We start from the raw sequence: 16040 nt of genomic DNA, 5'->3' as shown, positions 1-16040 counted from the left end.
TTTGTGGCCAACAACATGAGTTTCCATTAGAATATATATATATATATATATATATATATAATTTGTAGAGAATAATAATCAAGGTACAATGAGAAGTTCTCTCAAGTCCTTTTCCAATTTTAGAATTATTTAAGTTTCGGATTTTATTTTATTTTTATTGTATTATTATATAGGAAACCTAATAAATTTCCAAAAAGGACATTAATTACTCATTTAATCATCATTTTCTTTTGGGCTCATGTTGGTTCTTTTAGAAGGTTCACTAGATGAAACCTGCTTTTTCTAATGCCCATTAATGAGTGGTAGTGAATAAGAGCACAAAACCCAAGAATGTCCGGTGTACAACATAACAACTTCCATGTTCATAACAAATTCACCTGCCACATTAGATAAATAAAATAAAATCAAATAAAATATAATTTTCTGAAAGAGCAAATCTGACATAAAATATTGATAAAACTAATGAATAAAAAGAAAACTAATTTTTTAAACCAGAAATTTGAAATAAAATAAAAAATAAAATACTTAAACCGTAACACAACACCTAGACCTCACACTAATCCATGAATCCTTCCACAGAATATGGCATCCCCTGAACCTCCAGAAGATTAGAGGTACTTGGATACTGAAAAGCGCGGAATGCAGCTCAGCCTCAATGGGGCATGTGAGTTCTGCCACGGTGGACGCCTTATGTCGTAACAAATACCCGCGAAGTCCATCGCTGCAGCTCAGCCACACGAGTTGTCCCCTGACAGAACACCCCACCCCAGATGGACACTCTCGCGACTGTAAACGTGGGTTCGAAACTTTCCGGAGCCGAAGAGAAGAATCATATCCCTTAAAGACTGAAGATTGATGGTGAGGACCTCCACCTCAAACCTTTTTGTCTTTTTCCCGCAGCACTTTAAAAGTACTTTCTTCCGAATTTTCTTCTCATTTATTATAATTAACATCAATTAATAACATTATTAAATCTTGCAACATAAAGGAATTCGCCTTTTTATAGTAATAAAATGGGTTTTATTAGTATAGTCCAGTAATTAAAATTTATTATTGCTTGATTTTTAAGCATGTATATATATATATATATATATATATATATATAAATAAAAAATCAATATGTAGATAATTGAAAAAATGTATATGAGATCAAATAATAATAATAATAATAATAAAAGAATAAGAATGGATTAAAATATACAAAAACTATAAATAAAGAGTAAAGTATAAAAAAAATATTGAAAAGACTAAAGATGGCTTCTATCTTGCTTTATATTATAATTACTACAAAAGCTATGTTCATGCTTTTTAAGAACCAAAAATTTTATGAGTCAAATATTCAAGTTACAAGATGCTTCTATAATAGTTTTCTAAGCATGAAAATATATATATATATATATATATATATATATATACTTAGTTTCTTCTTATGACTACATTGTACATCTAAAAATATTTGCAGTAGATCCAACTTACAATTGGAAAACTTCCATAATGTTTGACAACGAAAATATTTTTATCTTATTAGTATCTATTTAAAAATATTCACTCATGTTTAATTATTTTTCCTTTCACTTTTCAATGCTTGGATACTATAATGTGTGATTGGCTAACAAGAAGGTTATACATTTTATCTTCAAAAATATTAGATATATATAATTTTGTATTGTATATTAACTAAGATATTTAAAGAAGTAATCAGATATCCATAAATTGATATTATAATATTGTAAATTACACATCCTAACATTAGAATCTTTTAAGGTAAATTGGGCCCACTAATAAATGTTATTTTTCCAATTTTATCTCTCGAAATAATAATTATTGCATTACTATTAGAATTACCAACACAGCGGTAGTTTTAAAATCGTTCAACTTTCTTTTATGCTATAATCTGGATCAGTGTAAAATAAAATGTTTATATTGTTTACTGATTTTTTTAAGGATTAGCACACAAACTGAAAGTGGTGCAAATCTAATAAAACCTTGATTATTTTATGGTTGATCATAAGAATTGATAATAGGGTTGTTATAATATATCATTATTATGTTTTGATTTGTAAAGAATATAAAGACTAAAAGAATTACAATGTTTGTCAAATACATTTTTAATGTAATTTTTTATTGGTTTCAAATGAAAATCAGTGTATGACCATCAATTCTATTTTTCTTTTTATTTAATTGATTTATATTTTCATTATTTATATTGATGAACTCATTGTTTCTTGATAATGAATTCAATATATTTTGATAACTAATTATAATAACGAAAAAATCAATTTGAATTAGGATTCAAACCATTGATATTGCATTTTCAATAATATATAAGCAAATCTTATTTTATGAAATTCATTGTCTTTTAATACTTTTAATGTCACGAATTTTTGTGTTCATTTTTTATTTTTTTATTTTCAAAAATAAATTTGTATACCCTATATTTTTTTAATGTTTTGCATCTTACATTTAACCAATTTAGGCAGATACACAAGACAATCAATAATTAATAATCAAGATAGTATTGTAAAAAGAATATCTATATCCAAAGTGACCAAAAATATTGTGTTGAATCAACAAAATCAGTTTTTTTTTTTTTTTTTTTTTTTTTTTGAGTTTTTAAGTTACTCCCATGAAATCTTAAAAATGATTTTTTTTTTTAATTTTATATTTATTGTTATAGTTATTTCATTTGCATTCATATAATCAACTACAGTGAATTAAATAAGTTCTCAAACATGGTTATAACATATCATCAGTTAGTAATAAAATGATAAATATGTTAATAAGCTAGTGCCTGAGGCAGGAGGGAGGCAGCTCAAAATAGGTTGCTCAAAATACCATACTACATTTTGATACTTTCTGCTGACAATAACACTGCCAATGCTTCTACAATTATTTGATTTCATTTTTGACGCATTTATTAGTATTATTTATATATCCATTTCCAACCATGTTTAATGCTTAAAGTTGAAAAATGTGTCATTTTTTAGAAAGACAGAAACACATTCATACTTTACCAGAATCTTGCAAAAATAATAGTTACGCAAGTAACCATGGAGGTATGCATATATATATGTATATATATATATATATATATATGTTTTGTGATGGGAACAAAATTGAACCCTCATATGCGATTTTTTTGTGAATACTTGTATGGGTTGAGAATAGTACCTCCATATTCCCAATCAGCATATCAGACAAACATCACGAAAAGTAAGAAAAAAAACGAATATCGAAGGTGATAAAAAAGCTGTTGCCTCTTTTACATCACAACTAACTTAATGGGAAAAAGTTGCAATTGCAGAACGCGCGCACACGGCTTAAGGGGTGAACGGTTATGGGGTGCGAATCGTAGGGGTGTCCCAATACCGTGCACCAATTTCCTTCACGGCTTCGCAGTCTCAGACAGTCTAAGGGGCCCATACCCGCATCGATTCTCTCATTGGTTCCTTCGTGGTCAGGTATTGGTGCCTGAACTTCTTGCTTTTGCCAGACGCCGGGCCAATCCTGTCGTGCTTATCTTGAATCGAAGTAGCCGAAGAAGGGAAAATGAATGACTATCTCGAAGTATTGTATGTTGTATTAATTTTTGTATTGTAAAGGAGCAACAAGAGGAGGAGGGCCTAATTATAGGCTGTTTGACTCTATGCCGCACGAGATGTGCCGCCCTTACGCACCGCATGACGGAGCTCGGCACATCGAGTTACAATGCCGACGCTCACTATGACAGCCCCGCTGGGGAGAGCCAATACTCCACCTCTGAGCGCGGGGCCCGCCGATGTTTAGGCCCACTGGTATGGCGCCTCCCTTCTCATTGTGGTTGCCGAATGTTACTATTAGTAGCCATATGTGGCTATGAAGTTTTGTGCCTTGCAGCAGCCTATTTTGAGTAGCCTCCCCCTCCTCCCGCCTCAAGCGCGAGGCTCAAGCAGCTGCAGCAAGAAGCGCGGCGCGAGTAGTATTTTTTTTGCGTTTTTTTTTGCCTGTCTTTTTTTCGATCCGTCGTTATATTCTTTTTGTCATGTTACTGGAGGTGGCGGTTGAGGTGCATCGAGTGTTTGCGGATCTGTGGATCGATGAATTGGTTCCAAAATGAGCTACCAGAGTATGTTGCAGCAGGATGAGGAATATCAGCGGTGGGCGGGGAGTGTTTGGGGGAGCCACTACGGAAGGAGGTCGAAGCCCGTTGTCGTGGAGAGTTTTGTCCAGGATGGCGATGGAGGCGCGGTGTTGAAAAGTGGCGGTGGTGTTAGAGCAGAGGGTTGTAATGGTGAATTATCGGCGCCGATGTATTTGGATACGATCAATTGTGGCGGTATTGGTGATGATCTGAGGTTGTTTTCGCCATCGGAATTGCTGTTCACCTCCCCATCGCAGCCGCTGCAGCAAGCCGCTTCAGCGCGGATTAGTAGGCACGGCTTTCTTGGACTAAACCGGCAGTCTAGCGGGAGGTTGCAGTCGGACACGCCTTTGCCGGTACATGCAGGTTTCCGAAATGAGCCTGTCATTGAGCGGGCCAACTCTGTGAATGATTATGCTCAAGCATATGAAAACTTGCAGCTCCGTTGTGGTGATAGACACAATGGTCTCTCTCGGGCTCTTGACAGCAGTGCAAGTGACGGTGTACTGACCGAGGTGGAAGCTGATCCTCCTAGTGAGTTTAAGGAGGAATGGGCAAATGGCACGAACCTCGAGACGGAGAACTGGAGAAAGTTTGGAGGTTTGCGTCTCTATTTTTGTGATGATGTGCTCAATTGATTCCAAGTGTCTCATAGATACTTCTTTTTGCTGTCAATTTCAATTTTTTCAAGTTACTCTCAAGACCCTTCCATTGATGATTTCCGTGTTCGTAAAAAATTCATGGTAATTACTGCTGACGGAATTCACCATCATGCATGTGTTTTGTCATGACGTCACAACTCAATAAATAAAGCATTGAAATGAGCTGGCCTCCTGGTAAACATAGCACGCACAGGAACGGGGACCACTTCGCCAGAACAATTAATCAGTCCTTCCAGACAGTACAGTGCTATTGAGTGTAGGATCCTCCCACACTGCAGTCCATGATACGAAACCCCTAGATATTCAGGTTGCTAGCATCGAAGTGAAGAAAGTTGCAAAAACCAGCGTAATGAAAAGTTAGCAACATAATTTACCCCGTTACCTCGGTTTTCCTTAGGGTTTCTATCATGGACCTCTCTACGGCTCAGTATTATCCAGCTGCACACCTAATAACCTCCAATGTCACTGGAGTGATATTATAATACACATTTATTAAATGGTCAGAGATACAGAATACGTTGGTTCATCAGGATTAACTGATGAGAGGCGTACAAGATTTCAGTTAATCAAGTTGTCTCAACGTAATTTTCCAGCACTGTGAACTGCAGATTTTGTGATTGGAGAAGTGAAGCGAGAGGAAAGTGAAAATATTCAAGTGGCGGGACACATACTAGATGGAGTCATGGTAAGTTATTAGCTACCATTTTATAAGAAACGGAGCTTACTGTGTTCTCTATCCCCCTCCCCTTCTGCTCCTTATTCGCGAAGGATACTATCAGTCTGGCCTTATGGATGGAGATGTGATCAGGTTTCGATTAAAGTACATACTGTCAAAATTTTACTTAACAGGTAGTCCCAAGAATGTCGCTGACGAATTTAATTCCTATGTTTTTCAGCCAAGACAGAAACCTATACCTGGCAGACTGCAAGGACTTCCCGAGGACTACGGGGCTTCAGGATCTACCTCACAATCCGACTCTGACAGTGAGGAGTCCAAGAAAGAAGCATTAAGCAGAAAGCGAAAAAGAGCGGGTCATGATGCCGATGGCAATGTAACATGGACAGACGAGTCTGTCCGATTCCTGTTCGAGGCATACGATGCCATACACCAACGCTTATGGGAAGAGAGTAAAGGCCAAGTCAAATATCAGAAGAAATGGACACCCATACTAAAAGCCATGCAAGCAAGGTTTGGGAATCATTTCACTAAGAAGCAATGCCAGAGCAAGTACTGGAGTGTTAGGCGTGAATGTTCAGAATACAGGTACTTGAGAATTCGTGAACATTGTTACACCATTAGTGCTTAACTTGATTCAGTGCTCTTGCAGCATGTAACCTTTAATGGATAAAATTCAACCAGATGTTTGCAGCCCATCCAGAACCCGACTATGTGTGTGAACCTTGCCACGCAGTCGTCATTCATAATTCTGTTATTGTTGGTATTTATTGTACGAGATGGTTCGGTGCATGTTTAAGCCCTGGTGTGTAGCCTTCATGGACCATCGTTTTGTGTGGTTGTTAATTTTTTATTTATTTATTTATTTATTTTTAAATATATGTTTCAGGATTACCTCTGCCAAAGCTGCAGCAACCGATCCATTATGGAACCCAAGCATCGCAGGAAGAGAACTTCTAAAACCAAAGTTCTACAATGTTTGGCTTGAGGTGTCAGGTAAGAACCTTGAATCAATGGTAACTAAAACGACAGGTTCTGCTGGCAGTAGAGAAATTGCTGAACAGCTGAAGGGCAAGCCGTCAAATGTACTGGGTAGAGAAATGCAGCCTGTGAAGCAAAGAATAAGCGACTCAAGTGCTGCAATTAAGAAGATGCAGCGCTTAATGCTAGAGCAGCTTCAGGTTAGTCGTTGCATTACGTAGCAAATATCCATCATTTCAGAGATTTATTGTGATTTAAGCTCAATTGTAGCCGCTTTATACTATGTGTTTCATTGTGTTGAAGTTTCTAGTGCTGGTTGAAACGTTTGTGACAAAATGATTTCCCTCCGTGTGTTAGTGGTGTCGACTGTATGATGCGTACATACTAAGCTAATGGAGGTACTGGAAAATGTGGTGATAGGCATCAGATGAAAGAGAGGAGGTAATGAAACACAGTGCGGAGCTGATGATGAACCTTTTAACACAACATATAGAGCATGTTGAAACTAGAGTGACCTTCGCAAACGAAAGTCAAGCCCCACAACTACACTTACTGGAGGTAATTGATTTTAAGCTGGAGAAGGTTTTGGAAGGATTTAGTACTTTGAATCAGAATCTCTCCTTGTTGTACTCTGCATGAATTGGGAACAAGTTGTAATAGTCAAACAGTCCATTAATCTGTCTATGGGCACATTTAGTGGGTTACATTTACTCGAGTCCGTTTTCATCCCCTTATTTCAAAAGCTAGGTGCAAACGAAGTCCCCTCATCCATCTTGTACCATGGACTACAACCACAGCCAAAGGACTTTGATTCTTGTTGCGAGGTTTGTAATTAAAACTGAACATCAGACTTAAACTGTGTGTTGCATTGATTTCCAGTGCGTAACTCACACATGGTCTTGAAGAGTCTTACTACACCATATGCACACCTGATCTACTTTTTCTATATAGCGGTTGTAATCACACATCTCTGCCACCAGTCAACAAATAAGTTGTATTTCAGCAGAAAGGATTATAGCTGAGAATTTTCAAGTTAGTGAAAATCTAATGAACTCAGAAGGGGGTAATAAGATAGGGGGTAATATTCTTTGATACATATCACTTCCCATGTACTCCCTAGACTTGACGCTTGTTATGGGACCAAGTATATATTGTCCAAACATTTCAAGAAGAGGAAGAAATTCATAGTTTTAAATGTAAAGATCCTCAAAAAAATATGGAGAAAATATGCATTAAACATTGTACGTTTAAAGAAATTTTGGTTGCAAGTTCTATGTTTCTGCAAATAACAGATGGCTTGCTTCTTTGTCTGGGTTTTGGGTCATCAGTCTTAATTGCTAGCATATTCTCCCTATTCATTGCATGATTTCTGTGGTCTGAACAGCAAGCATGATATCCTCATTACTCACCATTCATTAACAGCATAGATGTCAAGCACCAATTCTAGCAACATACACAAAACATAGCTTTTCCAGCAAGACATCTTCCTTGATAATTGATCTAATTGAATCATACTTTATCATTTAGACAACTGTTTCATTGAGTTGTATGTTGGTTGCATTGTCTTTCAACAGTCTTAGAGGATGATTGAAGTCCAAGCCAGGTGTCCTGGTTGGTATAATCATCACACAGCATTCATCACTTAATTCCATGGGCAATTGAGAATCATTGAGTGTCAACATACTTAAATTAACTACAATGTTTAGTTTCAAAGCCATCATGAAAAAGCCGCTTCCCATCACGGTTTCTGGTCCCGTAGTCTAGCGGTTAGGACATTGAACTCGGAATCCCGTAACGTCAGTTAAAATCTCGCCGGAACCTCAACTGTGCTTCCTCTATGTCAACACGTAGTTTCAGATCTCATCGAGTCTAACTTCGCATGCATAATACGAGTAGTCAGTACCTGAGCCTACCATTCTTTGAGTCGAGGTTGTGCTACGCACGGAAATTAGTCTCACATCCAGTTTAATGGTATTTTGGGAGAGGGCCGCGCGAACGCGAGCCCTCGCTGCCACAAATTATGACGTGTATGCCCTCCGTAGAGAGATACTAGGGCTCCCACGGCCGAAGTGCAATGGCGACAGTTGACCTAGGCCATCCACCATGCTGATCATGGATCGACCCCGCCCAGGTAAGTGAGTTCTGAGACGTCCAACAGGGTATTTATACAACGGACCTAACCGATTCGTCTCCTACCCACATGGGATAATGAGAAAGGCTTGTAACTGTCATCGGTCGTGGATAAGTGGCACCACAGGTCACCAACTAGGCTGGCAAAACGGTCGTGACGATGAGGCCAAATGGAAGCAAAAATAATTGTGGATGATCAACCATAAAATGCACGAACACTCTGAATCCTTGTTCCTATATCACTTCCACAGATTTCTATACGTTCAAAATTGCGAACTCAAGGGAAGAATAACACTGGTTCAAAAGACGGGGTGAATCTCATCCATTGCATAATTGACGTACCTCCAAAAAGACGCTATATTATACAATCGTGTTACAATTGGAACATCATCTAATGATCTCAAGAATTGGTACCTACACAGATGTAGTCGACAGATTATGGCGGGGTATGGGATCGATCAATCGTAAGTCCCTTCATCATCTTAGTTCCGAGGTATGCTGTACGCAGAGTAAGAAGAATCTCGACCAGATATCACTTCTTTTATTAGCTTCAGAATACGCCCCTCGCCAGGTAATGCCCCAGTTCCTGTGACCCCTTCCCTTCTAACTATGAACATGAACCTTGCTTCAATTTCGGCACCAAATGGTTCATCCAAGGCGACATTTTCAATATTTTTGGTGTCATCGAGCGTTTGTTCAACCGTAGCCACCAGTGCCCCTATAGATGATAGCATGCCGTTTTCAGCTGTGACGAGGGTCAGTCGAACTCCATTCGGCAGCAAGTCTGTTCGGAATGGCATTGGAAGAGGTATCTCACTTGACGATGCAAAAGTAGTAGCCCAGTCTTGAACTAAAGAAGTAACCTGGTCACATATAACTAACAAAAGATTAGTGCGTATTCTTCCCAGGCTACAGAGTAAACTGTTCTGGGCTTAAGAGCTCGGAAACAGAGTGATTTCTAACCACTGTTGTGGAATTAAAAAAAAAAAATGTCAAGAAAAAAAAGCGCTATGTACGTGTAATCAATTCTACCTTAGATTGTTCTGCTTCAAGAATAAGGATACTCAGTAGTTCCGATGTGGAAGAACGACCAAATAAACCTTTCCAGGGCCATTCATAATTCTCAGCATTGTTTTCTGGATTCGACGGTGCATTCTGCTGCCATGGCATAGGTCGCGAACTCCATGACCAAAACCTCCAAAATGCTCCTGCCTTCATCTTTAATTCTGCTTCCTGGCGAGCCTGCTTTTGCGCAGGTGTTTCCGTCGCTGTAGACCCTGTCAGAATCAGAGAAAAGCATGAAATAGTGCATATCAAAATGTGATTATCAGAATGATGGCGAACAAAATACTTGTTCGTTATCATGAGGGAGAAAGCAAGGTTCAAATCACAATCCTGTGAAATTTTCCATCCAGCAGGTTGACAAAGAAAACACTCGATTCAAAGACGATAGTTATAGATCAGAGCTCTACGGGCACTGCGAGACTTCTTCTCTTCCATTTGGCGCTTGAATGTGCGCGCAGCCATGAAGACATTCTTTGGACGATCCCATCCACCACCGTATACACCGTTGCCTTCCTTCTGTTGCGGGCGAATAAGATATTCAAGCACCGCTAAATCTTCTCGCTCTACATAATGGATGCAGTTGACGGGACACGTTTCTATTGCTACCTGTTAAATATCCAAGAGTAAGTAAGCCAGAGAAAGAAAGCGTATTCTCACCAATCCAATATCTCTATACTTTTCCAGTATTCACATAATGTAAATAACGAAACTGCTGTGATAATAAGAGGAGAAACATAAGCAGGATAAAAGAGAGGACCTTAATAACTGGTTCGGAATCCCCCCACTGCTTGATCACACGAGCTGTACCCTCCGCATCATCCATGCTGAACGTTTTAGAGGCTGCGTAGGTACACTCTCGACATCCTGACAAAAATTATATTATACGTCATGAATGTGGGACAAGAATCACGGATGACTCATCGTTATCAAACATTTGGACCCGTAGACTGTTTCAAGAGTAATCTCAATGTTCTATTTTCCAGTTCCAAAACTACTAAAAAACATACAATGCACATCAAAACTCACCGATACAAACATTTTCATCAACAAAGATTCCTTGAGGCCGATCCGGCCCTATCCACTGACTGAAAGGTGATCCGGTGAACGTGGTGTGCCCAGCTGCCCGCATAGCCGCTTTGTGAGAGTGGGCTTCATTGTAAATCCCTCGAAGACTGACGTCCATCAGAGTTGTGTATGCTTCGTTCAATAATAGTGTCATTGCATGCCCCTGCTTGCAACAGGGCACATTATAAGTATTTACAAATGATAGGACCACATCTTCGGAATCAATAAGCATATACACCAAAGGAAGCATCCCGGGTACCAACGGTGCATACTTGTAGCCCGATTCAAACCAAGCTGAAGAGGTGTGGAAATTACAAGTAGATATTGCGCCTTCATACTCTAGATTCACGAAGTAAAATAAACAAACCTGTACAGTATACGAAACGTACCTCTACGCCAGCAACGTCTGGATGATGTTTTTTTTGTAGAAGTCTGTATGCTTTGCGAATATCCGCAGGTGAGGCGTTCACAGACACACCTAAAACATCGTAGTAGTCTAGCATTTCCTCACTTGCAGAACCTGCGCCAAAAAAAATTTAGATGATATTTCATAGAGATCTCTAAAGAATATTTAGCTTTAAGCCTAAAGCTCAAATTGCATGTAAGGTTCATGACGAATGTCGATACTCAATACTAATAACCGTGATTACCATTTATTGTACTGCTCTTGCTTTGATCGCCCGTTGCACATGTCACAAGCAAGTTCTCTCTCAGCAACCTGCAGAAAATAATAACTTGTGAGATTGTGAATCTACACTATGTAGGTCTACGAGTAACAGATTTCGATTCGGCGCTGAATTCATTTTTGCAAACATACACGTAAGTAGAGAAAATGGAGGAAAACCCTACTTCGTGCTATTTTTGATGTCATGATGAGCCAAATTGTCATTCAACTTTGGACAACTATGCCAAACTCATTCCGTCTACGATATGCGCGCGAAGGGACGGGAGAGAAAATCCACAAGATCATCTAGACCATCCAATTAAGAGGAGTACAACACACATATCAATTACAAATATTCAAATGCAAATGAAAAGAAGCAACTCAAAATAAGAAATCCTACCCGTGCTTGCCAGCCACATGAAGAAACCGCGATGAAGAAATCCTCCCAGCTACCAGACGCTTGCTACTTAGTAGCGAGGTTCCCAAGATTTGCGTCACTGGTGGTGGTGAGAGAGCAGGCAGCACAACGCCCATCGTTTGGCTCACCACCACATCCATCACTCTCTTTTTCGGTCTAGAAATATTTTCACCAATTCCTTTAGGTAAGGAAGCATCACTTCAACAATCCATAATGCCAGTCACCTGGCGGAAGTATCGGCAATAAAAGATATCTCCAACCTAGACCCTTCCTGCACCCAACGACGAACTTTCGTTCTCAGCTCGTCGCTAATAGTCACAAAGAATTTGTGCTCTTGGCAGAAAAATTAGACTAGATGAGCTTAAAAGAAAAATTAAGTGATTACTGTGAGAAACTAGAATATGTGAAGCAGTGAACTTTACAAGTTACAGAAAAACACTGGAAACTCTTAATATGATTAGTACCCAAGGATCCTAAAATGATCATTTAATGTGTACATCCCACACATCTTGTGTCAACCTGCTAGGCTCATTTTTGCACAAAATACGAAATTGAAGAGTACATAGCTAAGTTTGAAATGTTACAGGTCAAGCCTCACAAAGTTAGGCTGAAAGAAGCAGCACCAGAAGAAGCGGAGTATGAACAGAAATGAGAGGATTAAATAGACGGAAAAATCTCAAACAAAACCAGGCAACGATCTCAAAGGCTGACCAAAGATGCCAACACTGAGCAAATATGCAACAGAATGAGATGGCGTCTTTTCCGTATTAGACATGAAGTACCACAGCCAATTGAGAAGCAGAGCACACTTTGAGCTACAGACGAAAAGAAGAAGCCGTGCTCTTCAGTGGAACCTAGCAAGTAATACGCACTGAACTGGTCTCAGTCTCACAAGAAAAAGAAAAAGAAAATCGATACAAAAATACTCTGCATTACCACAATTAAAGCAAAGAACGACGACAAATCAGGACTGAGGGAGCGAAATCTTGCTCCACACCATTGCTGTCCTTGGGCCAAATTGTGAAGATGAAAGACTAAAGCAAGGGAATTACTACACACCACAGCGAATTCGAGTGTACATACGATCAAATGGAGGTTGGCATTCACATCACGAAGATTCACGGAGCAATCAAATTCGTTTGTACCACCTCACAACAGCGGATGCTCACGGCTCTCAGGAAAAAATGGATAACTTCAGCCATGAGAGAAGGGGACAGGGATCCGAGGTGTAGATAAGGAGGCGAAAAGGACTTTGAAAGGGCGGTAGAGGAAGAAGCCGCCTATGGCGCAAGGCACCTTTCTCCCACCCTCCATGCACGCCACTGCTCTCTACCTCTCAAAGTGCCCCCCCCCCTCCAGCACCGTCGAAGTCCTTGTCCGCACCCCGACGGCGATTCTCGGCGGCGCTGTTGTCGTCCGTTCAAAATATCTGGGTCCTCCTTTTCGATGGCTTTTCCAGTTAAAATTAAAGTAGAATTCGAAAAACGTAAAGCACTGGCCAACCTCACCGTAAGATTGATGCCGATATTGTTGAAACCCAAAATTCTGCTGGTTTGTTGGACCTCCAAAGATATTTACCGTAAAATCTAGAATTTCCTATGTTTTGTAAAAGAGTAAAGCATGATTTATCCCACAAAAATAAAAAGTCCAAACATAATCATATCATGGAAATTTTGAGGATTTGATCATTTTGGACAATAGCTTCATTTGATGCTATTGGATTCTACAGTTTCAAGTTGATGACTTGAAGATAATAAGTATTTTCTTTTTCCTTTTCTTGTAGATGTTGTCTTTAGTTTTGAATTAAGCATATGTTTGTTTGTTTGTTTGTTTGTTTTTGTTTGTTTTTTTGTTTGTTTTTTTGTTTTTTTTCAATGTAAAAAATTAAAATTAATACAATAGAAGGTTTTCTTTGTAGCTATATGAATTTCTTTGTTTTACTTCATTGTCCTTGTGTCTTGATATTGGTTTAAACCATTATTTATGTAATTGAGTGTTTTAAAAGACTTTCTAAGCATATTAGGTGCAATTAATTTTCAACTCTATCTAAAAACCAATTTGAAAAGAGATGCCTTACAACATTTATCTTATGAGTCAATTATAGATTCAACCTATTATATCTTTGTTATTTGAAAGCAACAATTTTTTCTTTTCTTCTCAAATTGAATCAATAAGTTATGCTTCACTTGAAGTGAAACAAGTACTAAGAGTTAATTCTTATGTTTCTAAAATTTAATATAGTAATTTTCAATTTTGGGAGAATTACTTTGTCAATCCTAACAATGAAGGAATAATGGATATAATAAGATTAATCTATGAATTCTATACTTCAAGCACATGGTTAGTAAAAAATCACTTTAAATTGACAATTCAATTCTAAAATAGATTAATGTTAAATTTCTTTGATTTCAAATAAACAAATCTTTTGTATCTTAAGGACTTCTTTAAATTTAAAAAAGATATTTTTTGACATAGATTTAATAAAAAAATTACTTCTTATTAAAAGATATAAATATAATTTATATGGATGTTATCTATTTTATTTTTTTCAAATAAAATAAAATTATATCTTAATATGTTTTATCATTATATATAATATTATATTAGAAAATAATTTTATATAATTTTAATTATCACTTAAGATTTTAATTGGTTCTTCTTCCATTATTTATAATTTATGCAATAAGCATTAAAAGTAGACATGGTATCATAGACATACACATGTAAACCAATAATTACCTATATGATTAAATAAAAGTAAATAAAAATAGATTAATTCCATAATATCTTCTATATAAGCTTCTTAGAAGCTTCATAGACATTGATTTGATTTTATAGGTATCTATAATTGATTTTTTAGGTTAGAAACGCTATCAACAAGTTGGCCATGTGCCACACATGTTAGTAGCTTGAAGAATAAGCTAACTATGTGGCCCACACATAGAAAACTTGCCTTGTAAGCTAAGGCATGTGTCGTGCAAAGTCAACACATATTAGAGGTCCTATTGAACATTGCCATGTAACTCTTAATTAGATAGTATATATAGAGGCAAGAGTAAAGCCCTCTTCACTCTTGTCAATTCATTTCTTGCTTCTAGTCTAGATTTAAGAGTCTCTAGTTTCCTTAACTTTTGGCAATAGCCATTACAGTTTCTTTTTAATATATATACTACTTTATTACTATTTTATCAATTTTTTTTTAACATAGAATTTTTAAGTTTATGCATCTTCTTTCAGTTCATGTCCTTGACACAAGATCATAAGTAACATCCATCAATACAATGTATTTTGTATTTGTAATGCTTAAGATAACAATACATTGATGTTTAGAGTTCTTATCAATTAAAATCTCTCTAAATTTGCATACAATGCCAAAGATAGATGTGAGTGTAAATTTCACTCCTCAACTCTAATTATAAGATGGCCTCAATTAAGAGTTGCTTGTAATTGGTGGTGTGAAGAGAAGTAAGCAATTGACAAAAACCAAGAGGAACAACCACAATACAAGTGAAAGAAATGAAATCAAATAATTACAACACTCAAAACTAAGTCACAATATGTTCACTAGATTTGTATTTAGAAAAAATAAAATTAAAAGTAAAAAATTATATTTTTAGATAGATGATTTTTTAATCTTTTCAATGATATAAAAATCATGTAATTTTAAATTACCATGAGTAAGTTATGATAGATTAAAGATAAAATATAAATAATAGAAAAATTAAGTGAATAATTTTTATCTCAATGATAACTTGCTTATGAAATCAAGAGTTCGAGCCTCATCAAGGCTCACAAGTAGTGTATATTGGTTGTCTAAAGAGGGCTTGAGGTCTTAGTCTTATCTTCCTACCTATACCCAAGGTGCTACAACCCATATGGGAATTGTACACCTCTCTTCCTATAAGGACTATACTAGCTGCTAGTCCTCCTTTTTCTATTAGTAAAACTATTTTTTTGCATTTTTGACTTCACCATGGAATTTAAAAACATCCAATTAGTCTAGAAACCTTGTGTTGCCTTCAAATCTTGCTTCATTTCTTCATAATGGTTCTCAAGGTGGTAAAACTCAATTTTTTCAAGGGCTTAAAATTTTCTCTAAAAATTCATAAAAAATCCTAAATAAATTCTAAATAAATTCTAAATAAATTCTAAAATATCTTATAATATTTTTATAATAATAATATCCATATAATTCTGTATTTTTCTATCTTGGTGATTTATATAGTAATAAAATTAATTTAAATCTACTAAAAATCCTA

General features: G+C 37.0%; 2 protein-coding genes and 1 non-coding gene across 18 annotated transcripts; 1 reads left to right on the top strand and 2 right to left on the bottom strand.

Moving 5' to 3' along the window:
* The first annotated feature begins 3266 nt into the window (after nucleotides 1-3266).
* LOC112279798 (uncharacterized) lies at nucleotides 3267-7295 on the top strand. Of its 2 annotated transcripts, none has more exons than XM_090249230.1 (7): nucleotides 3267-3461; nucleotides 3603-3794; nucleotides 4120-4720; nucleotides 5391-5467; nucleotides 5679-6046; nucleotides 6348-6639; nucleotides 6860-7295. In XM_090249230.1, the coding sequence occupies exons 1-7, from the start codon at nucleotides 3282-3284 to the stop codon at nucleotides 7076-7078; spliced, it is 1929 nt and encodes a 642-aa protein (XP_090105356.1). In that variant the 5' UTR covers nucleotides 3267-3281; the 3' UTR covers nucleotides 7079-7295. The 2 variants fall into 2 exon arrangements, with proteins under 2 accessions (XP_090105356.1, XP_024370267.2); XM_024514499.3 differs by having other exon boundaries at nucleotides 4117-4720.
* A 1125-nt stretch (nucleotides 7296-8420) lies between these two features.
* Nucleotides 8421-8578, bottom strand: LOC112280736 (U1 spliceosomal RNA). Its single transcript, XR_002969399.1, has one exon. It is a non-coding gene; the product is annotated as a U1 spliceosomal RNA (small nuclear RNA).
* Nucleotides 8579-8908: 330 nt separating this feature from the next.
* LOC112279799 (chaperone protein dnaJ C76, chloroplastic) lies at nucleotides 8909-13107 on the bottom strand. Of its 15 annotated transcripts, none has more exons than XM_090249235.1 (10): nucleotides 12779-12971; nucleotides 12564-12652; nucleotides 11764-12052; nucleotides 11350-11417; nucleotides 11089-11219; nucleotides 10661-10862; nucleotides 10392-10498; nucleotides 10042-10240; nucleotides 9602-9846; nucleotides 8909-9432 (listed from the first exon to the last, which is right to left on the bottom strand). In XM_090249235.1, the coding sequence occupies exons 3-10, from the start codon at nucleotides 11919-11921 to the stop codon at nucleotides 9052-9054; spliced, it is 1491 nt and encodes a 496-aa protein (XP_090105361.1). In that variant the 5' UTR covers nucleotides 11922-12052; nucleotides 12564-12652; nucleotides 12779-12971; the 3' UTR covers nucleotides 8909-9051. The 15 variants fall into 15 exon arrangements, with proteins under 15 accessions (XP_090105361.1, XP_024370272.1, XP_024370274.1 ...); XM_024514504.3 differs by having other exon boundaries at nucleotides 12841-12971; XM_024514506.3 differs by having other exon boundaries at nucleotides 12564-12635; nucleotides 12841-12971.
* Nucleotides 13108-16040: the final 2933 nt, after the last annotated feature.

This window comes from Physcomitrium patens, chromosome 3 (assembly GCF_059467195.1).
Source record: "Physcomitrium patens ecotype Gransden chromosome 3, ASM5946719v1, whole genome shotgun sequence".
NCBI classification, from domain to species: domain Eukaryota; kingdom Viridiplantae; phylum Streptophyta; class Bryopsida; order Funariales; family Funariaceae; genus Physcomitrium; species Physcomitrium patens.
The sequence above is the reverse complement of the archived record's forward strand: the minus strand, read 5'-3'. Positions and strand labels throughout refer to the sequence as shown.